This window comes from Haliaeetus albicilla, chromosome Z (genome assembly GCF_947461875.1).
Source record: "Haliaeetus albicilla chromosome Z, bHalAlb1.1, whole genome shotgun sequence".
Classification (NCBI taxonomy): Eukaryota; Metazoa; Chordata; class Aves; order Accipitriformes; family Accipitridae; genus Haliaeetus; species Haliaeetus albicilla.
The window spans coordinates 14504430-14528490 of NC_091516.1; the positions used below are offsets into that span (position 1 = coordinate 14504430).

General features: G+C 41.8%; 2 protein-coding genes across 2 annotated transcripts in view; one reads left to right on the forward strand and one right to left on the reverse strand.

The window, feature by feature from the left end:
• Positions 1–24061, reverse strand: part of HMGCR (3-hydroxy-3-methylglutaryl-CoA reductase) — a 319565-nt gene that overhangs the window by 30644 nt on the left and 264860 nt on the right. The window lies entirely within an intron of this gene.
• Positions 1–24061, forward strand: part of ANKRD31 (ankyrin repeat domain 31) — an 84180-nt gene that overhangs the window by 8644 nt on the left and 51475 nt on the right. The window contains exons 7-11 of the mRNA XM_069776232.1: positions 7136–7798; positions 10063–10340; positions 10666–10787; positions 13422–13601; positions 16774–16916. Of these exons, the coding sequence (XP_069632333.1) occupies positions 7136–7798; positions 10063–10340; positions 10666–10787; positions 13422–13601; positions 16774–16916 (1386 nt within the window). The remainder of the gene's footprint in view (positions 1–7135; positions 7799–10062; positions 10341–10665; positions 10788–13421; positions 13602–16773; positions 16917–24061) is intronic.

The window sequence follows — 24061 nt, forward strand, 5'->3', positions numbered from 1 at the left end:
AGACATTACCATGACACAGAATCTATAAGGGCTGTTACTTAAGCTAAACTAATGAAGACTTTTAGTAGCTCAAAACATTTTTTCCATCAATGAAAGTTATGGTAGAGGCATTAGGAGGGTCTTTGAGGAGGAACAGAGTATCTGTAACTCTCCTCCTGTTTGGGAGTAGTGACTTACTTGTGGCCAAAAATAGGTAGTACCAGTCTCTTTGATACATCTCTTTGTTAATCCTAAAGCTGGTCGTGAGTGACAGGTTTCACTGGTCGTGAGTGACAGGTTTCACTGCCAATGACCTAAAAGTGAGGGAATATCTTTGAACCTACCTTTTCCCCAATTTGTCAGCTCCTTTCTCAGTGATACTGAAGTGGGGATGATTCCACTCCAGTGTGAGCCTATCTACTTGGATGTTGCAAGGTACTACCTGTTTTCTTTGCCATGCCTTTCTGCTGCTTCCTTTGGGCCAACACTTGCTTGTTTGACCCCCAGCATGAAGTAAGTCTTGGGGAACAACTGTCAGATCCTGTTCAGTTTTTTTTAGTTGGCTTAGTTTTCAGCCAGGTAATCTTTTCAGTCCGGCTCCCCAGATGATTAGGTAAGTACCAGAGCAGCACAAGAGAGGATGTTGAAATGCACAGCTGAAGGCAAGTGGAAGGATGGGGGCTGTGCCAACACTAATTTAGATAAACTTAATGCAATCTGTATATTACAAGTGTAGCTCACAAATACTGATTATTTTAGTAATTTATCTGCTTGCAAGCACTGCTTTTGCACGTGAAAGAAAGAAAACCTTGGAGGGAGGAAGGAATTCCTTGATAGCTTCCAGAAAACACAGCAGCAAAAATTCAACAATATATCTAACCCAGAAATACCTTGAGCAAGAGCTGAAGGTTCTGCAACCACTGACATAAACATCCAGTGGTCAAATGTTCGCTTGATTCTTCTCCACTTCCTCTTTCCCCTTTTCCTTTCCAGCACTCCCTCCATTTTTGGTTTGCAGTCAGTGGAGTCCAAGCAGCAGTGAAGGACTTGAGCAGATTTCTGTTCAGTTAGCAGAGGAAGTGCTGGCAGCATTTCATGAAGGAGTTCTTGGCCTTTGCCTCTGTACCATCTGTCTGTATGCTATTGTCTGCAGCCATGATGTTGCTTATGTCTGCTCTGCTACCTCTGCATTGTTATCTCCTTCTGTTGCCCCTCTGAGGCACAATGCCCTCTTTGTGCCTTTTGATTTCTAGTCTCAGTTCATCCCTGACCGGTTCATTGCTTTCAGGTCTATCTATGCTGGACAAAGAAACTGTCACTGAAATTTGCTCTGTTGCTGTTTCTGCAGCAAGAAGTAACTGCTATTCCCAACTTCTATTGCAATGTCATGGACAGTTTTGAGGATTTCTGTAGCACTAGTGACATCAGTTGCATGGATCCTAGAGAAATGAGAAGATCTTGCTGGGTACATGTAATGCGTGCTGCCATCTGCACTTCTTAGGAAACCTCACATTAACTTACAGCAGGATACCAGTTCCAATATTTCTTCTCTGACATTCCAGTGTGGAGCAATTTACAGCAATATGCAGTGAATTATCTGCTGAAATAACCTGCTTAATGCAGAGACTGTAGCATTATGACTGTTTCATCTAGTCCCGTAGGTTTGTACCTATAAATAAAAAGTTAGAATTCTATATAAATCAATTCTACTTTCCTTTTTTCAGGGAGCCTGATTAAGGTTAATGTTGGGGAAAAAACAGTACTTGCTAAAGTTCACCAAAGACAAATTTGAGACCAGTATGGCAAATTGTTCATGTCTTGTAGCAAATACGATTGATTACATGGTCAAGGTCAAGTACCCGTTGTCTCAGAACAAAGGAAAAAAATGAAATCCCCTAGGCTATTCCTTTTTGAAAAATATACAACTACCAACGTACAACTGTAATACCAAGTTTATTAAATGAAACATTCTCATTGTACAGAATTAGTTAAGTAAAACAAAATCAAAATGCCTTGAAACAAAGATTACCTATGATTAATAGCCTCTGGAGAATAAGCAGATTGAGTGCATTGAGAATATCTCCAGAGAGGATATTTTAGGAGCCTGGAGTATGCAGGTTGGGATTAATCATGGCAGTGAATTACACTTTTTGCATATGGGGTGGTGTTGGCACTGGCAAGATCTGAGTGCTGCAGGAAGAGCTCTTGTGAGAGGAACCAATGGCCATCATAGGCTTCTGTGTACTGATTTGAAAAAAGGGCAGGACAGACACTTTGACAACCAGCAGTGAGTCACTGGGCATGTTAGTTTTATGTATCTGTTTGTGAAAATACAAGATAAATTCATTAATTAACACAATCACTGCACAGAAGTCCTGACACCATAAAATGAGTCGTGATTGATTTTCTTGATTTTGAGGACGTAACAGCTCTGATTTCTGTTGTTGTTAGTCTGTTAATAATGGGGCCAGTACTGTTCAACATTTTCATTACTGGCCTGGAAAATGGAACAGAATGCACTCTCAGCAAGTTCAGAGTGCACTGGGAGAAGTGACTGATGTACCAGGTAGTTGTATTGCCATTCAGAGGGACCTGGACAGCTTGGAAAACTGGACAGAGAGGAATCTCATGAAGTTCAACAAGGGGAAATGCAAAGTCCTGAATCTGGGGAGGAATAACCTCAGGCACCAGTACATGCTGGAGACCAGCTGGCTGGAAAGTAGCTCTGCACAGAAGTACTTGGGGATCCTGGTGGACAATAAGGTGGCCACGAGCCAGTGATACACCCTTGTGACTAAGAAGGCGAACAATATTGTGGGCTGCATTAGGAAGAGTGTTGCCAGCAAGTTGAGGGAGGTGATCCTCTACTCAGAACTGGTAAGGCCACCTCTAGAATACTGTGACCGGATCTGGGTCCTCAGCGCAAGAAGGATTAAAGGACTGGTGCATCTGGTTCTGTAAGGCCTTTGACACGGTCCCCCACAACATCCTTCTCTATAGGTTGGAGAGACACGGATTTGATGGATGGACTGTTCGGTGGATGAGCAGTGGGTTGGATGGTTGCATCCAGAGGGTAGTGGTCAACAGCTCAATGTCCAGATGGAGATCAGTGATGAGTGGTGTCCCTCAGGGGTCTGTATTGGGACTGTTTAACATCTTCATCAATGACATAGACAGTGGGATCAAGTGCACCCTTAACAAGTTTGCAGATGGCACCAAGCTGAGTGTTGACATGCCTTAGGGACAGGATGCCATCCAGAGGCACCTGGACAAGCTCGAGAAGTGGACCCATGTGAACCTCATGAGGTTCAACAAGGCCAAATGCAAGATCCTGCACCTGGGTTGGGGCAACCCCCGGTATGAATAACAGCTGGGGGTCAAGGGATTGGGAGCAGCCCTGTGGAGAAGGACTTGGGGGTACTGGTGGATGAAAAGCTGAGCATGACCCAGCAATGTGCACTCACAGCCCAGAAAGCCAACTGTATCCTGGGCTGCATCAAAAGAACCAGGTTGATGGAGGTGATTCTGCCCCTCTACTCTGCTCTGGTGAGACCCCACCTGGAGTACTGTGTCCAGCTCTGGAGTTCTCAGCACAGGAAAGACATGGACCTGTTGGAGCGGGTCCAGAGGAGGGCCACAAAAATGGTCAGAGGAATGGAACACCTCTCCTGTGAGGACAGGCTGAGAGAGTTGGGGTTGTTCAGCCTGGAGAAGAGAAGGCTCTGGGGAGACTTCAGTGCTTAAAGGAGGCTTATCAGAAAGATTACCCAGAAAGCAAGAATGAAAGGTTGCCCAGAGAGGTGGTAGATGCCCCATCCCTGGAAACATTCAAGGTCAGGTTGAATGGGGCCCTGAATAACCTGATCTAGTTGAAGATGTTCCTGCTCATTGCACAGGGGTTGGACTAGATGACCTTTAAAGGTCCCTTCCCACCCAAACTATTATGTGATTCTATGATCTTTCCTGTGAGGACAGGCTGATAGAGCTAGGACTGTTCAACCCAGAGAAGAGAAGACTCAGGGGATCTTACCAATGTGTATGAACACCTGACAGGAAAGCATGAAGATGGGGGAGGCAGACTTCTCATTAGTGCCCACTGATAGGACAAGAGGCAATGGACACAAATTAAAAAGAAGGAAACCCCATCTGAACACAAAACCCCCAACTTTTTAACAGTGAGGGTAGTCAGACACTGGAACAGGTTGCCCAGAGACGTTGTCCATTCTCCATCTGTGGAGATACTCAGAACCTGACTGGACATGGTCCTGGGTAACCTGCTGCAGCTGACACTGAGCAGCAAGGTTGGACTAGATGATCTCAAGAGGTCCCTTCCAACCTCAACTGTTCTGTGATTCTCTATGCATCCCTCACATCCCAGTATATTGCAGTAATCTTCAGCTCAGTGTTCTCACAAAAGCTGGTAATGTTGATCCTTCTGAAGCCATAACTCTTTTGTAGTCATTCTCTTACATGTTTATGTTGAAAGCTGAACTTCTCTGCTGTTATTTGACTCATACCTAGCAGATACAGGAGTCCACTTAACATTTCCACTCCACCCATATGATTTATGCTTCAGTATTACTCAGTCCAGTTTTATCTTGTAACATTTGCAAGCCACAGTCTGTGACACCAAATAGCCACCAATTTTGCGATAACTTTTCAATTGTTCTCAAACACATGGCAAAAAAATCCTTGCCTGTCAAGTTTCACCAAGGTGATGTGAATGCACTGCCGTCTGCTGGAACTGACAGGCCAGATTTAAGCTTGCTCAGGTGGTGCACAGGGAGAGGTAGACATCTAAGCCTTGGCTAAGCCTGGCTCACCCACTGGCCTTCGGTGCAGTGAGTTTATTAACATACAGTTTTTATATCCATGGTCAAGTGAGTTGGTATTTTTAGATGAGACTTCTGCTTGACTTACCTATCCATCTCCTTCCTCTGGTGCAAGGTTCTGAATCGGCTGAGGCTGGAGCTGACTGTGGCCATGCTCAGCTGTTACCCAGTGTGTGCTTACTGGGTAAGATGGGGAGACAAGAGATTCTGGGCTGATGCTAGAAGGTCAGCAGGATTTGGGCCTGGATTAAGGAGCACCTTGATTTGGATTTATACTGGGAATAATTGAGAAAGGAAGATAGTGGGATTTAAATCAAGGCTTTCAAAGTAGTGTGCTCATGCTCAGTGGAAGAGATTCACGGATGCCATGAGATGGTTGGCATTCACACCCTAGAAAGAATTAGCAGCCTTATGCCAAAGAGATACCATTCTCTCTTTGGCATTCTTAGATAGGAACCCCTTTTTAAAATGAGTTGCTGAAGCATAGTTCTTCTGGTGGAGGATAGACCTGAACCTGCATTTACCACAATGTTGATATTTTACTGCTAAGCTACTGACTGAGGGGGAATCCTGCATCTCCTTTGAGTGAAACTTATGTGTGTTCAGACCATATTTACCAGTCTTGGATCCACAGGAGAGAGAACTCCCTGTTTTGGTTCAGTTCCCAGCTAGCTCAGCCTTGCTCCTTCAGCAGCTCCTCTGTTCTTTTCAACAGACAATTGAAGGTACAGGGACCTTAGGCACTGGGGCTTTAAGTGTCTTCATGGATAAGTGGCAGCTGAGGATGGATTTTAGGGAGGGAAAGTTTTGACTTTTATTATGTTTTGCAGATTGTAATTACTTGTAGAGCAAGTCCCACAGGGTTTTGCCAACAGAAATGAGTGCTAAAGAAAATTAGGCACCAGTAGTTGGTTGAGAGTTTTGTGAACACCAGTCACATTTAAGTGTTGGATTTCAGCTGACATTTGGGTTTTTAGAATCTTGCAAAATTAGTTATTTATTCCTGCCTGATCCTTCTCCATTAATATAAATGTAAGTTTCACCTGCCCTTCAACAAATGCACTAAGCCTTTTTCTTAGGAAATTTATAATACACGTATGTGCTGTTTATACCACAGTTCTTCAAGTACAGAAAGTTACACCAGTGGGTTTTTTTCCCAGTTGTTTAAGGTCTGCACAAATTACAGAAGTGGTCTAAAAAGAAACTGTAATTCAATACAGCAAAGTAAGAAGTAGTCAGTACTTAAAAAGGAACAACTAGCTGCACAGGTACAAGATAAAAAACAGCAGACTGGGGAATAATTTTTCAACAAAGAATCAGGGATTTATAGTGGCTTACAAACTGAACATGAGTCAATGCTGTCAGATTTCTGCCCTTTCTGTTTTATTGTGTGTGAGCTTTATCAAAATTGTGTTACCAGTGGTTAAAGGATTCTTGCACTGCCCAGTATTGCCACTTGCTGGCAGCAAGACTCTAAAAATGTATTGAAAGAGATTTTCTTAAGATCCAGTATTACTAAGCAACAGCACTATTATATACAAATGTTATATAGAAAAAATATGGTTTAGGTCTGCTGAGGCATCTGATTTTCTCCTGCAGAAGCATTTGGAACAGGGATAAGAAAAAAAATGAAAAAGCTATTAATTGGTATAAAAATGGGTGCATCTGTTGAAAGGGGTTAAAAGTTGATTAGAAAAACAGCAGTATTACTTTTCCAAGAATATTTATGGTTTTCTGGTTCTGTACTCAGTGTAGAAACTCAAACGTGCAGCCTCCAAACATACTGGTAAGGCTTTGAACTGAAGCTTGTGATGCTCCATACCTGTGTGGGACCTACCTGAACACATAATCAAAACTCATATATTGTGTTTTACTAACTATGTTTTTTTATATTATTGTGAATATGTTCACTTTCATTATTTCTGGGTGACAGCAATTTGTAATGCCTTTCTTTTAAAGGCCTTTAACACCCTCAGGTTCTTGGCAATGGTGTAATATCTTTGACTTTATAACAGATTTAGTCTCTTACTCTGGATTTTCGTTGCTAGGGAAGTCAACAGCTGAAGTGGTCTACTTTTGAAACTGAGACCCTAACCCTTGTGCCTTATACCCCCTTTAGGGGTACTAACCTTTATTAAGAAATTGTATGAGTTCTTAGGAAAGCTTCAAGTCTTGTAGTATATGCAAAAATTGCAAATAGAATATATGTGTATATATGGATGACTTCTAAAGTGAATGTTAATTACATGCTTTTTAGAAAGAGTTGTTCCATTCCTTTTTGTAAACAGGGTTTTTTGTTGGTTGTTTTTTTTTTTAACGTGTAGATTTCACATAAATTAGTTAATGAAGATCTCTCTCCAGAAGTAAGCCTCTGTCTAGATGCCCTTCTGGAGGATATAGTAATGGTTCCAAAGGAACAGACACCACAAGATTTATTTCTGCATGTTTTAGAAGATTGCCAGAGAACCTGTATGACCATTATTGATACAGATAGCAGAGTAAAAGAACATTCCCCTGATAATGATACACGTCTTTCACTGACATCCCCAGGGAAGATTTTCATGGAAGCATTCCCTGAACAGAGTATGCAGACTGGTGAATTTGAAATCAGTGATTTGTTGAGACCCCTCAGTGATTCTGAGAGTCTTAAAATGATAAATCCATTGCCTGACAAGTTAGAGTGTCAGGGTCATGCCTTTTCCATTGATCCATCAGCAGATGAGAGCAGTGATGCCCTGCCAGTACAGCTTGTGACAGCTCTGAATGCCTTGTCAGGATCTGTAGTACAACCTGTCACTCCCGTAGTGCCAAATGAGAGACAGTTTAACACTGAGGGAGAGCAGTTAAATTCAGAACCCAGTATTCCCCAGTTACATGATAACTGTACACGAATAACAAATATGATTGAGCCTCAACTTTGTACAATTCAGGTGGAAGAAATAGAAGTCTTAACAAGATCTAACTTGCAGAGGACAACAAATGAGCAAGTATATACACAATAAATATTTGAAGATTTATGTTTATCATAAAATATTTTATAGAATAGCCAAATTACTTGGAGCTGTGAATCTTAGTAAAGATCAAACTGTCATCAGTAATTTACATGTTTAATACATTTCAATTGTTTTTGTTTTAAAAGTCCAGTAGTGTTTTTCTGTTATGTATCCTCTGATATAGATATATATATATTCTGATATATCCATGTTATGAATATTCCTGTTTAGGTTATAACAAGGGAGAGAGAAGGACACATAGGAGACATGTGTTTTTGCTATAGAGTGTAGCAGACATTCCTTGTAACCCTGGAATCAGATTCTCTGCTCTGTCTGTCTTTGAATAATCTGAAACTGCAACTCAATGATCAGCCACATATAGCTATTTAAGGTGGTTTTACAGCCACTTTACTTCCCCACAATGGCATAAAGTATCCAAAGACTATGAGTTAATTCTATCTTTTGCTGGTAGTTTTAACTGAATATAACATTATGTAATAAAATGTGCCACAATGGTTGCTAATTTCAAGGTTCTGAAAAGTCTCTAGGCTAATTGTCTCAGAACCATAGCAACTTACAAAGCTTTTTCAGTGAAGTGTTGATTTCTGAGATTGGTAGCACAGCTGTGTGAAGCTTAATGTATAGATTACTCAGTATTGCAGTTAAGATTGTGAAGCAGGGTCCTGTGGGAATGGGGATGTATAACCCCTTGTCAATTAATAATTGATTTTAGCTTTTTTTGTGACTCCATCTGCTATTCTTGAAGGCAGAAAATAGGGAGGCATTTTAATGAGGAAAAAATCCCAGTTAATTTTTTAGTAACTGTTGCATTGTAACAGTATATTGTTCACCTTGGTCTTTTCTCACCCTTGTTTCTTCAGAGTATCCTTGTTGTGGTGAAACAAGTACCCAAAAGAGGAGAGCCTGTACTGTCCTGTAGATGCAGTCAGGATGCTGGATAGCCCATCTATTTTAATATATGGTCCTGGTTTCAGCTGGGACAGAGTTAATATTCTTATTACTAGCTGGTACAGTATGTTTTGGATTTAGTGTGAGAATAATGTTGACAACAGACTGAAGTTTTAGTTGTTGCTAAGTCGCACTTATCCTAAGTTAAGGATTTTTCAGTTTTTCATGCTCTGCCAGCAAGCAGGTGTTCAAGATGTTGGGAGGGATCATGGCCAGGACAGCTGACCTGAACTAGCCAAAGGGATATTCCATGCCATAGAATGTCATGTTCAGTATATAAACTGGAGGGAGTTGGCTGGGAGGGGCTGACTGGTGCTCAGGCATCAGTCAGTGGGTGGTGAGGAATTGTGTTGTGCATCACTTGTCTTTTCTTGTTTTGTTTTACTTCTCTCTCAGTTTTTTTTTGTTATATTCCTTTTCATAACTACTACTACTACTAGTATGTTTTATTTTTACTTTCGTTATTAAGTCATTCTTACCTCAACCCACAAGTTTCACTTTTTTTTGATTCTTCTCCCCATTCCACTTGGAGCAGAGAGGAGTGAGCGAGCAGCTGTGTGGTGCTTAATTGCTGGCTGGGGTTAAACCACGACATATGCATCATCTCTTGACCTGGAGGGACCACTTCTAGGAATGCTATTCACCTCTTCAGTAGCCTCTCTGCTGAATAAGTAAATTAAAAAAATTAATCAGTGAATCCTCCATTTCCATCTGTGTCCCAAGAAAGAACTAACAAATTCTCCCACATCACGGTGAAAGAATTTGTATGCATGTGTGCTGAGGGTGTGTCCTAAGAGCTTTCAGCATTACTCAAGCGTGTAATAACCTAATGAGTTCCCAGGTTTCAGCAACTTGAGTGACACTCGGCTGCATGTCACACTCACTTGACTAAAACAGTAAATGAACTCAAGTAACTCAAATTAACTGCCATGTGATGACATTTCTTTAGGATGGGATTTTTCTCCCTTATTTTAGAGATAAGCCTCTGGTATACACCAATCATTTAGGTTCCCTTTTGCACAACTTAAGACGAGGTGAATCACCATCATCTCTGAAAGTAGCTCTTCTTCACCTATGATAGGGGTAGGTAATGAAGATGCTTAGTGTCATCTAGTTGCCTGGCTTTTAGAAGGCTGAAGGTAAGTGAAGTGAATCTCACCTGTGGTGTCTGTAGCTCAGTGATGGTATGTCTTTAGAAGTAACACCATTGTCTTGGAGCTCTTGTATATGCAGCCCTTGTTTTAACTGCATGCTTACCAGTTGCTTGTAATATTTCTTCTTTATCATAGCCTGTGGATGATCAGCAGAGGGAGAAAGAAGTAATTATTTCAGATTCCTGGGATGCCACCTCTAGTGAAAAGCAAACTGGTGAGGAAAGTTCACATTCAGCAGAGGCTGCAGTATGTGCAGAAACAGCCCAAACAACATCAAGGAAAGCGATGCAGTTAAGAGACACCTCAAGAAAGTGCAGAGATCTCGTTTCCAGTCATTGCCAAATACTAGAAGAGACTCAGCAGAGGATGTCTCACAGTGGCAGTACAACAAGAAGCAAAGCTAACAATTTTGAGTATGACAAAATCATGCATAATATTTTAAAATTCTTTTACTTAATTAATGTAACAAATACAATGCATACGGAGTACTCATTCCTCATGTGAATGACTTTAAATGATCAAAAGGTAAACGTTTTACCTTTTATTGAAAGATCTGGAAGTTAGTTTCTCTCCTGATTTACTCTTTATTCAGTATCACCTAAGTTAGCCTATATACTTGCATGCTATTACAGACTTCCTTTTAAAATGAAATATATTCACATTCTTAGCTCTACTATAAACATTGCTTTATATAGAGAAGAGAATATTTTTGTTGATTCTAAGCAAATCTCTTGTCAGTAAAATTCAGAAATCTTCTAAAGACAAGCAGGATCTAGAAACCAACATACGCCAAGAAATAACTCTGAATGAGGATAGAGAAGCTAAGCAGAGAAGGAGCAAGAGAATTGAAAAAAAACTGAGTAAGTTATTCTCTGATGTTTATCATACAGATCATTTTTTTATTTGAACAACTATACTGAAACAAATAGAATTCATAACATTTCCAATATATTGTGGCATGGATTTCTTTTAAAAAGATGATATAAACTTTAATTTTAATATTTAAGATTATTGATAATTTCCCTCACTTGTTTAAACCTACATATTAGCAACCTAACAGTTGACTTGTTTGCCTAAACTCCTTAAGAATGTTGAGAATTTTTTCAGGATGCAATTTTTATCACAGTATTTTGTATGAAAAAATTATGGTGTATTCTGAAAAGCAGAAGAAAAGTGCTTTCATGCACAGTGAAAAGGTAGATCCTGATAAACATTTATATATCCTTCTATAATCTAGTATTCTGTGCAACATCCTTCTGAGGGCAGTGCCAACCCCAAGAATTGACCTATACAAACCAGTTTATTCTATTTTGAATGCCTGCTGTTATCTTGTCTGTTTGCAGTAGATGATTATAGAGCCTTCACTACCACAGTTACAGAGCACTCTTTGAAGTATTTTTCCTTGCAACATGCTTTGTCAGAGAGAAAGATTGCTATTTTTTGTCCTTTGAAGATGCATGCAGAGAAATTCATTGCCTCACAGAGGAAGTGTATAGCCATATAGAGGAATACAGAATTTCCTCACTTAATTGCTCACTCCAGCACCTTTAAGATTGGGATCTTAAAAGTTTTTTTTTGTTTAAGCCCACTCAGTCTGAGTTTACCTGTGCACCTATAATCATTTAAACACCTTACAAAGTTTGGAAGTATTTGAACTGTAACAGCTACATTATAGATCTTACAAAATATGAGTAATTATACCTTCAATTAACAAACCTTCTCTTTTGCAGGATTTTAATTATTCCCAGTGGAAGCACCATTCTTATGAGATTTAAAGTTGCATGCCTAAATGCTCATCTATTTCAAATTGACTTACTAGTTTCCACTCAAAAAACAAGCTGTTGTTTTTTTAGCATGATTTCTGCAGAAAGAGTCGCACTGCCTATAAAAGTAGCTTCATGTTAATCCAGTCTAGCAAGTTTACCTCCCTTTTGTATCAGACCTAGCAATCTAGAGTCTGAGAGTCATCTTAGTTTGGTAATTCACTGAAAAAACAGCCCCACAAAAAGTTTTGGTTTCGTTCAGCAAACATTACTTGTTTTGCACAAGGTCAGGCACAAGGAAGGTGCTAGGGAAGGCAAGGTAGAAGTGATGGGAAATAGGTCCTCTTGAAGTAACACGTTAAATTGGGTTAAGCATAACATAAAACTGCGTCTTGTTCTGTGTATGTCTGTGTGGTCTAATCCCTCCTGAACTGCTTGGCTAGTTTAGACCATCTTTGGCAAGGCACTGCAGTATCTTAAATGATTACGGTCTTGCAAGGCTGGACAGGTAGAGGAGAGGGACTGTCCACGTGCTCAGCTGAGGGAAGATCCTGGGTAAACCCGTATCTATTATAGATTTTAAAACTCTACACAAAGTCAGGAACTTAAGAAGGTTGGGAATTAGTCTGAGCTTACAGTGTATCACCATGTGCAAAACAGCAGAGACATCAGGCTTTGTGAGTTACAGCTCTAGGAGAACTATGTGTTTTAAGGTAATACTTAAAATGTCTATTTCTGACAACCAGGTGGAGTTCCAGTGAGCTGCATCTGCTACAGCTTGTGGAGAGGAAAAGTGTATATAGCCTGCTCTCCCAAGGTTTTTCGTTACTAGATCAGTTAATGGCCTAGGCCATGACTTGTGCTTTCCTGCCTGCAATCCTCCTGTCCTTTCCTTCTTCCCTTCTTTCTTCCCTCCCTGTTTTTCAGAAGAGGCAGTAGCCAGGGTGCTCTTCTCCACAGTATGAAGGGATGCTGGGGTGGCACTGCTGATGAAGTATAGAACAGCTCATCTATGTACTTGAAATAATTTCACCGAAGCTGAAAACTGTAATGAGTGCATAATGGGAGATAGTGTTCTGTAAAATAATAAATTAAAAATTAAAATCAGTATCTTTTACATTTTATTTTTTACATTAAGGCCTCATATTCCCAAGCAACTGTTCACCTTTCACTCATTGCAGAAATGGCTGAGCTGGTTGTGAAGTAATGGAGAAAAGTGATCGGAGGGAGCTAATCTCAATCACTATCTTAGTGTAAATACTTCTTGCTCACAAGGTGGAGGTTTTAAAACATAAATAAGTACAAATGAACAGCTGAAAAATTTGACTTTTAAGAAAAGAGGCATTATTGAATACTGACTAGCTGTTGAAATGCTCATCTTGTAATGAATTGTAACCCAGAACAGCAGTTTTATCATCCATTAGGAAACAATGCACTTTGCAAAAATGTCATTAAAAAGGGAAAAGTCTAAATTTAACACACTTTTACAAAGTCATATTCCTGTGTGTTGAATTTCAGTTGGAGTTTTGTTATGGAATTCACTATAGTCTCTTGTATTGAATGGTATTGTTATTTAATTGGTACTGTGGTTTTTGAGGTATTAATTTCTACTAGATTAAATGAGCATTTTTTCTCCAGAAAGCTTATTTACTAACTGTAATGTAAAGTGAAGCCAAAATAAGAGAGGAAAGATATTTTTCTGTTCAACAGATCTTTTACATTATTTTTCAGGACAAGAAGCTTTTCGAAGAAATTCTGTAAGTCCTTTTTTCCCCATTTCACTTTCAACAATCAATAGAAGGAATATTTATGGTGAGAACTTACTGTACAGAGCTGTTGCTCAAGAAGATGTAGACCTTGTACGTAACATAATAAAAGCTGGTGGAAGTGTAAATGTTCAGGATTATGCTGGTAAGTTGCAATTGTATTAGAATGCTGTTTTCAAAGCAAGTATTTACCTATAACTAATAAAAGTGCGTAATATGAGTTTGTGCAGTGGACAAGACTGTAGGTTTGTGACTAGTCAGTAGATTATTAAATTTTTATTGGTTTAACTTGGTAATTGTTCTTGAGAAAATATATAGACCTATGTATAAAAGTATATCAAAAAAGAAAATTTTGCAAAAAAAGCAAGCAATTAAAAAATTACAAAGTGATGCAGTTAAGTTTACTTAGCCTTAATTCAACAGTCCTGTGCATGCTTACCACAAAACAGTCCCTTAATTAAATAATCAACGTAATGTTTTTTAAAGATTTTTTTTTTTTTTTTGGTCCATTTCAGTGGCCAACTTGAGATGCCAAGATTTAGATTTTCCAATTTAATTTTTCAAGGACTCTGATTTTGCCCCTTGCATCTTAAAGGAAGTTGTAGCTTCATAATTTATCACTGCTTTGATTTTATACAGTTTTGAGTACTTGGTGTTTTGCATTTTTACTTCATCTTGTGCACCAAAAAAACCAGAATGACAAATAGTGGCCAGTTGTGAACGTTTTGACTGAAGCAATTCACCTTATCCAGGTTCATGTGTGATATTCTGTGTCAAAGACATTGCCACACCCTGAAGTATCAATTGGTTGTTTCAAATGTAAGATTGTTGTTCCCTATTTTGTTGTTCCCTGTCTTATCCATTAGGTTCTGATAAACTTCCATAACAAAAGAGGAAATTATTTCACAGGCAGCTGACTCATTTGGTAGAAAACTTTGATTCATTCTTAGAGTGTTTCCATCCTGTCCAGTGGCTAGGATTTCAGAACTGTTCTGTGGGAACAAAAAATAAGTGTTCTGCAGTTAAAGGCTACTGCATAATGCAGACATATAACAGACCAAAATTCAGGTAGAAATTCTCTGTCTTCTGGAATATATTAAGAGATAGATTGGGTCAGCAGCAAATTTCAAACTTTTACAGCATAGGACTCCTAGCATTTGAGCTAACAGACTGACTCGTAATGTGTGTTAACTTGTGCTAGAGGTAGATGAGAAAATATTTTGTTGGTGGGTTTCAAAGCCACCTGCTGACAACAGAGTAACATCAATAGCATGGGTTCAGCTGCAGCCTCTGTGAGAAAGTGTAATAAAGTGCGCGGGTTTCAGTTTTTGGCATCGCAGCTGCTTCCTTTTTCTGCCTTTGCACATTGCGCCAGGCCACTGTTTCTTCATCCCCCAGACTCTGGCTGCTATTTTTTGGTGAGAAACAAGCACAACTGCATAAAATGTGTTTTAGTTGAACTCTTTGAAGAGGTGAGAGGCTGACCTGGCCCTACTTCTTTCTTTTTTAGTGAGGGAGGTCTAGTCAGAAAGAAGTAGAGTTGTCAGACCTGTGCCATTTTGAAATGGACTTCATCTCACTCTCTTTGGGAATCATTGTTCTGATTATTATATTCCACCTGTGTGCCTTTTCTCTTCCTTCAAAGCCCTCCACCAGTGATTATACATATCTTAGCCTAGTATTTTTCCTTATTCCTGTGCTGCAGTACTCTGCTTCAGCACCTTACTGAGTTCTTGGGGTTTTTTTCAGGTTTTTTTTTCTCCTTTTTATTTCCTGGACATCAGCACATAGGATATGGACAGCATGATAGACAGAGATACTGCCTGTGCTCTCAGTTTGAGTCTTGATTCACAGTGCCTTGGGGGAGCTGAAAAACAGTTGCAGTGAAACTTGTGTTTCTCCTTGGTCTGGAGCATGCACAGTGTCCTTGGAGAATCGTGTTGCTAAACTCTAATCATTATCAATTCAACTTATTACAGGTTCAATTTTTCAGGGGCTTATTAGTGTATCAGATAGAGGGTACTTTTTTACTGAGGGAGAAATAGGTAAAGTGAACCTTTTTTGTCCTCCCCTTAACAGATTTCAGGCTTTTGCTCCAGCATATGGAGTTACTAGAGTTTCATAATGAAATAGGCTCCATAAAATGCAAGTAAAATGTTTTACAGATGATACTGTTAAAAGCTATTCATCTTGAAGCACTGTCAACATTAGGCAATGTAGGTAAAATTTAGTTGAGAGTCAAGCTTTTGGGAACAAAGCCTAATAGCACAAAATTTTTTGACAACCTGATGCGGCATCCTGTGCCCATAATAAATGCAATAAATTCTGTGTTGGGTGGTGTGTAAGAGAGCCTCAAGAGTTTCTCTTTCCAATGAAATTAAGATAATTTTGCTAAATGGGAGCAGAAAAGTCTTAATAAGCCTAATTCATATATTAATTCACATATTTAGTACGTGTGTTAAGCCCAGACAACCTTCTGATGATGGGAGATGGTTGAAGAGTAAGGCTGTCCGTCAAAATGGTCTTCTGGAGGGCATGCTGGTTTGAGAGTTGGAAGACAGGAGGTGAAAGATCCTCTGTCTTTTTCCTTTAATTTTCTCACCCTACAAAAAACTGTAACATAATGAATGTTTAAGGAGCTGATGCAAGGCTATGCTAAACCCAGTTCGAAGAGTTATATTCCATCTTTTATTTTTCCTCAACACATCCTTCATGGAGTAGAATTGTTCTGCGGGTCATGAAGCTCATGGTTTATCATCTTGGTTTGTTTCATATAGCTGGGAATGGATATGGAATTTCAGTTAGGATTTTTCATTGCTTTCTTTGGACACTTGAACCATTCTTGGATAGTATTAAAAAACATTTTTGTTTGGCAGTAAAGACTCCAAGTCTTTGTTTTGGCTCTTTTTTTTTTTACTTACCCTCTTCAGCATGGCTATGTAAATAAAAGAGTGCCATGAAAAATTACCTTATTCCTAAAATAGCTTATATATTTTATTCGGGGAGAAATTACTAAGATGTAGGTAGAATAATTTTTATTCTTTTCTTGCATAACAGAAATACGAAATCTAAAACTAATATTGTTATAGCAGCACCTGGTTCTTCAGTAAGTGCAAATTTTGACAAAAGAATGAGATCTCCCAACCCTTGTGACTTTTTCCTAAACATTTCTTCATACCACTTATTGTAAAATGCATCAGTTTTTACCTTTTGAGTATACTCTCTGAAATATTTGTCAAATAAACAATCTAAAACTGAAATAAATTTGTATAAATCATTTCACCCAAATGTGAAATGCAGGTTTTTCTTTTTCATAGGCTGGACTGCACTACATAGAGCAAGTGTGGAAGGCTTTTATGCGATAGCAAATGAGCTTTTGAAAGCAGGTGCTGATGTTAATGCTAGAGGAGATGAACAAATAACACCATTGCAAGATGCAGTTAAAGAAGGCCATTATAAGGTATATTCCAAATTGATCACAAATTATGGTTTAGGAATAGAAATTATTATTGTTGAGTCCAGAAGGTCGCAAAATCTTTTTACATGTGGCTAGTCTTTTCAGATTAGGGGTAAATTCAGGAGCTTGCAAGTCCTTTCTGCCCAATTTCTGTTCACACCATTTCACACTACAAGATTTGTCTGAAAGCAGAAATTAATTGGTTTTCTAACTGTTTGGGACAATGGCTGAAGTACTGAGGAGTAGATTGCTACTGTTTAATACTACTTGTTTCACTTACTTTATAATCACTTTGCGGAATAATTTATGACTTGAGCAGTCTTCTGGAGTTTTAATGACTTTTTTTCATGATTTAGTAAGCATGCATATACGGTGTACAGCCACAGCCATGCACAGATATTTTTTGTGTATTAACACATAGCATGGAGACTTATGAAGACATGGCTTTATGTTTTGTATGGTCTTAAACGGAAAGTCAAATGAACAGTCAATGTTAATTAATTTTTAATAATAATAATAATACATTTTAATTAATTAATTAGTTTTGTTGCCAAATGCTGTGGTTTCATAAGCCTGTGTCTGAATTGTGGATCCTCTTTCGGTTTGGCAGTGGTTGCCTCTGCCTGTCTGTGCATGTTTGTGGTGGGTTGACCCTGATTGGATGCCAGGTGCCCACCAAAGCTGCTCTATCACTCCCCCTCCTCAGCTGGACGGGGGGGAGAAAATATAACGAAAGGCTTGTGGGTCAAGATAAGGACAGTTTGATAAGGTGATAGCAAAGGTCGCACACGCGAAAGCAAAGAAAAACAAATGATGTTATTCTCTACTTCCCATCAGCAGGCGATGTCTAGCCGCTTCCCGGGAATCAGGGCTTCAGTACGTGTAGTGGTTGCTCCACAAGACAAAAATGCCCCCCTTCTGTCTCCCTTTACTTAGCTTTTATATCTGAGCTGATGTCATATGGTATGGAATATCTGTTTGGTTAGTTTAGGTCAGCTGTCCTGGTTATGTCCCCTCCCAAGATCTCGCCCTGCCCCAGCCTGCCATTGCGGGGGGGGGGCAAAGATGTTGGAAAGACAGCCTTGATGCTGTGCCAGCACTGCTCAGCAGTAGCCAAAACACTGGTGTGCTATCAACACCTTTCTAGCTACTGATGCAGAGCACAGCGCTATGAGGGTTGCTGTGGGGAGTATTAACTCCATCTCAGCCAGACCCAATACAATCTCCACCCCTTATTCCATACCATTTGCGTCCTGCTCAGGTCCCACATAATTTAATACACATATCTTCTAACCATACTATTGTATTTAATTCTCATTACTGAAATCCCTTCTTACCAACACTTACAACTGAAACTACATACTTAAACCACTTTTATACCCAACGTACAGATTTATACATTCTTATTAATTACTATCCCCTGTCCTTTAAGAGCTAGATATTCCATGGGCTTCTTCCACTCCTCCAGATGTTCACACACAGGTTATGACTTGGGACCCATCCATCAAGATGAGTGGTCAGGACAGGAGAAGCAGTATGTTCAATCGTTGGGCACCAACACCGGCTTGGTTTGTGTCACCGATGCGCTTGTCTGGTTCCTTGCGAAGTTCACTCCTCTGCAGTTCAGGTCATTCCTGCTACATTACTTCCTACAACATACAACTCACATCACAGATTATTTTTCCCCCAAGGTTAAATATCCTTGAGGCACACACTGGGTCTCCCCATCCTTCCACATTACCCACCAAGTACACCCAGGTCCCTGAGCAAAGACAATCCCACGAATGGGTTTGCCTTTTCCCATGGGAGGAGAAATCCACACTGCCTTCCCCAGCCACTTCCCCATGTGCACTACGGGGACCTTATCTCCTCCCACAGTATGTAGGGGTTTTGTTTGGGCAGGACCAGGGCGGTTAGCAGATCCTCTGGTATTAACTAGCCAAGTGGCTTCTGCTAAATTTGTATTCCAATGCTTCCATGTCCCATTGCCTAGCACTCTCAACATAGTCTTCAACAGTCCATTATATCTCTCAATTTTTCCAGATGCTTGTAGGTGATAGGGCATGTGGTACACCCACTCAATGCCATGTTTTTTGCCCAGGAGCTTATGAGGTTATTTCGGAAATGAGTCCCATTGTCTGATTCAATTCTTTCTGGGGTACCGTGTCACCATAAAATTTGCCTTTCGAGGCCTAAGATGGTGTTTCAGGCAGTGGCATGGTTTACGGGATATGTTTCTAGCCAACCAGTAGTTGCTTCCACCATGGTGAGTATGTAGCGCTTGCCTTGGCGTGTTCGTGGCAGTGGTCCAATGTAGTCGATTTGCCAGGCCTCACCATATCGAAAGCCCAGCCACTGCCCTCTGTTCCAGGGAGACTTTACTCTGGTGGCTCGTTTGATTGCAGCACGTTTCACATTCATGAGTGACCTGTGTGATGGCCTCCATGGTCAGGTCCACCCCTCGACCACGAGCCCACCTATATGTTGCATCTCTCCCTAGATGTCCCGATGTCTCATGGGCCCATCGAGCTACAAATAGCTCACCCTTACGCTCCCAGTCCAGGTCCACCTGAGCTATTTCTATTTTGGCAGCCTTGTCTACCTGTTCATTATTTCGATGTTCTTCAGTGGCACGGCTTTTGGGCACGTGAGCATCTACATGATGTACCTTTAGAGTCATGTGTTCTACACGGGCAGCAATGTCCTGCCACAATGCTGCTGCCCAGATGGGTTTACCCCTGCGTTGCCAATTGGTCTTCTTCCACTGCTGTAGCCACCCCCATAGGGCATTAGCCACCATCTAGGAGTCGGTATAGAGGTAGAGTACCGGCCACTTTTCTCGTTCAGCAATGTCTAGGGCTAGTTGGATGGCTTTCACTTCTGCAAACTGACTTGACTCACCTTCTCCTTCAGTGGCCTCAACAACTTGTCATGTGGGACTCCACACAGCAGCTTTCCACTTCCGATGGTTCCCTACCACACGACAGGATCCATCAGTAAACAAAGCATAACACCTTTCGTCTTCTGATAACTTATTATATGGTGGTGCCTCTTGGGCACAAGCCACCTCCTCAGGTGATGCTCCAAAATCTCTGCCTTCTGGCCAGTCCATGATCTCTTCCAGAATTCCTGGGCGGTTAGATTTCCCCAGTTGAGCCCGTTGCATGATCAGTGCTATCCACTTACTCCATGTAGCGCTGGTTGCATGATGTGTAGGGGGGATGTTTCCTTTGAACATCCAGTGTAGCACGGGCAATCGTGGTGCCAAGAGGAGATATGCTTCTGTACCAACAACTTCTGAAGCGGCTCGAACCCCCTCATATGCTGCTATTATCTCTTTCTCAGTTGGGGTGTAGTGGGCTTCTGATCCTCGGTACCCCCGCCTCCAAAACCCCAATGGTCGACCTCGGGTTTCTCCTGGTGTTTTCTGCCACAGGCTCCAGGTGAGACCATGCTCTCCAGCTGCAGTGTAGAGTACATTTTGTACATCTGGTCCTGTCCAGACAGGCCCAAGAGCTACTGCACGAGCTATTTCCTGTCTGATATGCTCAAAGGCTTGTTGCTGTTCAGGGCCCCATTCAAAATAGTTCTTTTTCTGTGTTACTCAATAGAGAGGGCTCACAAGCTGACTATAACCTGGAATATGCATTCTCCAGAACCCCACAAGGCCTAGGAAAGCTTGTGTTTCTTTCTTGTTAGCTGGTGGAGACATAGTTGCTATCTTGTTAGCCACATCCATAGGGACATGACGGCGACCATCCTGCCATTTTATTCCCAAGAACTGAATCTCCTGTGCAGGTCCCTTGACCTTACTTTTCTTTATGGCGAAACCAGCTTTCAGAAGAATCTGAATTATTCTTTTTCCCTTCTCAAACACTTCTTCTGCCTCGTTGCCCCACACGATGATGTCATCTATGTATTGTAAATGTTCAGGGGCATCGCCTTGTTCCAGTGCCGTTTGGATTAATCCGTGACAAATAGTAGGGCTGTGCTTCCACCCCTGGGGCAGTCAATTCCAGGTGTATTGGACACCTCTCCATGTGAAAGCAAACTGTGGCCTGCACTCTGCTGCCAAAGGAATGGAGAAAAACGCATTGGCAATATCAATTGTAGCATACCACGTGGCTGCCTTTGATGCCAGTTCATATTGGAGCTCTAACACGTCTGGTACAGCAGCACTCAGTGGTGGTGTCACTTCATTCAGGCCGCGATAATCTACTGTTAACCTCCATCCTCCATCAGACTTTTGCACTGGCCATATAGGACTATTAAAAGGTGAATGAGTCTTGCTAATGACTCCTTGGCTCTCTAGGTGATGAATCAGCTCATGGATGGGAGCCAGGGAGTCTCGGTTTGTCCGATATTGCCGATGGTGCATGGTCCTGGTAGCGATTGGCACCTGCTGTTCTTCAACTTGCAGCAATACCGCAATGAAGGGATCTTCCAAGAGGCCAGGCAGGGTAGGTAGCTGTTTGATCTTCTCTGCTTTTACAGTGGCTACACCAAAAGCCCATCGGTACCCCTTTGGGTCCTTGAAGTACCCTCTCTTGAGGTAGTCTATGCCAAGGATACAAGGGGCCTCTGGGCCGGTCACAATGGAGTGTTTTTCCCACTTGTCCCCTGTCAAGCTCACTTCAGCCTCCAGTATAGTCAATTCTTGGCATCCCCCTGTCTCTCCAGAGATCCAGATGGGTTCTGTGCCCCTGTATCCTGATGGCATCAGCTTACACTGTGCACCAGTGTCTACCAAAGCCTTATACTTCTGTGGGTCTGATGTGCCAGGCCATCAAATCCACACAGTCCAGTATATCTGGTCATCCCTTTCCTCCTCCTGGCCGAAGGCAGGGACCCTCTATTGCTGTTCTTCATCAGAATATTCACTGTCCGATCCTTGCGGTGCCAGACCAGAAGTCCCCTCACCAGAATCAAGGGAGGTGGTTTCAGTTCTTCTATGCCTGGAGGATCGGTGATTGCTTTCTCGGGCCTCTACAGCAACTACGCTGACAGCCGCCTTCTTGGGTGACCCCTTCTTAACAGCTGTCTTCCCTCTCAGTTCACGTACATGGGCTTCCAGCTTAAAGGTGGGTTCACCATCACACTTCCTCATGTCCTCCCCTTGGTCGCGCAGGAAGAACCAGAGTGTGCCACGTGGCATACGCCTTGGGCTCCCTTTCCCTCTGACCGGGGCAGGAGAGGACTGATTTCTTGGAGCATCCCTAACAGCCAAGGCACTGTCCTGTAGGGATCAGGAGACACAGAGATTTTCCTCAAAGTTTTGGAGCCAAGACGACACTTTCTCCACAGTTGGTGTTTCCATATCTGGACAATACATTGCTGCCAAGCTGTTAGAATATGACGCTGGGGCACCTTGAATCACCTTTCTCCACATGGCCCGTGTGCACAGGACATCCTCTGGATCTTTGGAGACTTCCTCATCATCTAGATCACTGTAGATGACTTCCACCACTGCTAACTCTCTCAGGTACTGGATGCCTTCATCTGCGGTAGTCCACTTTTCTGAGGAATTGACAAGATCTTCCTTGAATGGGTATCTTGCCCTCACACTTGAGAGGAGCTGGCTCCAGAGACGGCAAATTGCTGCCTCTTTTCCAATTCCTCTTTCGATTTCCCAGTTTCTAGCAAGGGATCCCAGCTGTTGGGCTTCCTTGCCTTCCAGTTGCTGACTATCAGCCCCATTATCGCAGCATCGGAGCAGCCAGGCAGCAATCCGCTCACCTGACTGGCGGCTGTAGTCTTTCCGCAAGTCCCAAAGTTCTGAGGACGTCAGGGACCAGGTAGTTTCCGCTTCCTGTTTAAGTTCCCTCAGTCCTTCCTCCAATTTCTTTATCGAAGGACCAGCTTCTAGATCAAGCCTTTCCTCTTCTTCTTCTTCTCTCACTAATCGATGGTATGGACCTGTTGATCTCCTTGTCCACTGTTTCCTTTTCACTACTGGGGCAATTACTGTAGTTGTTGTTGTTTGGGTCCCTATCTCGAGCATGGTGTCCTCAGATGCAGTCTGGGTCCCTGCCTCAACCGTGGTCCTCTGGGAGTGTTGAACTATGGCTCGGTAGGCATAAGCCAGGCCCCAGTACAGTGCAAGAAGCTGCTGGTTTTCATTGGAATAGGCAAGGCACCCTTCTATCAGGTGGCGCGTCAGTTTGCCAGGGTTACTTGCCTGTTCGGATGTAAAGTCCCAGATTATGGGAGGTGATAACCTTCCTAGGAATCTGCCCAAATCCTTCCATATACCCTGCCACCAAGGGACCGGTCGCTTGAGGGCACATTTCAGTATTGCCTCACATAAAACTTATCTTCTCTTATACCAGGACGAGACCAGATTCCACAATACCCATAATATACCACCAGTATTAATTATTAGTATTGAACAGCTCACATAAGGGTGAACAAGGACCTCAGAAGCCTGCATAATAAAACCATTCACATCAATGCCTGGTAGGGAGAGGGAGATGTGTTCCCTCATCTCCTCCACAAGATAGCTCCCACAACACAGCAAAGCCATCAGTGCCAGAACAAAGCACAGAGACATTATTTGTATTAGCATGTTCCCGCGTTCCTTCATTCTCCCCACAAGATAGCGCCCGCAGCACAACAAAGCCATCAATGCCAGGACAAAGCACACAGCCATTATTTGCACTACCGTGTTCCCAAACTCAGCAAGATAGAGATAAGCAAGCAGCCAACAAGCTCTGTGACCTGCACAGGAGCTTGCCACTTAATAACGAGCTATAGAACACTTAATGCAAAACTGCCGTTGTTGTGCCCCACGTTGGGCGCCAAAAAGGACTGTGGTGGGTTGACCCTGATTGGATGCCAGGTGCCCACCAAAGCCACTCTATCACTCCCCCTCCTCAGCTGGACAGGGGGGGAGAAAATATAACGAAAGGCTTGTGGGTCAAGATAAGGACAGTTTAATAAAGTGATAGCAAAGGTCGCACGTGCGAAAGCAAAGAAAAACAAATGATGTTATTCTCTACTTCCCATCAGCAGGCGATGTCTAGCCGCTTCCCGGGAAGCAGGACTTCAGTATGCGTAGTGGTTGCTCCTAGGGTGGCCCAGATTTATGTAAGAGTTCTGCATGTCCCCTTTACCTGCTTGCTGTTTCTTTCTCTAGAAGTGCACATATG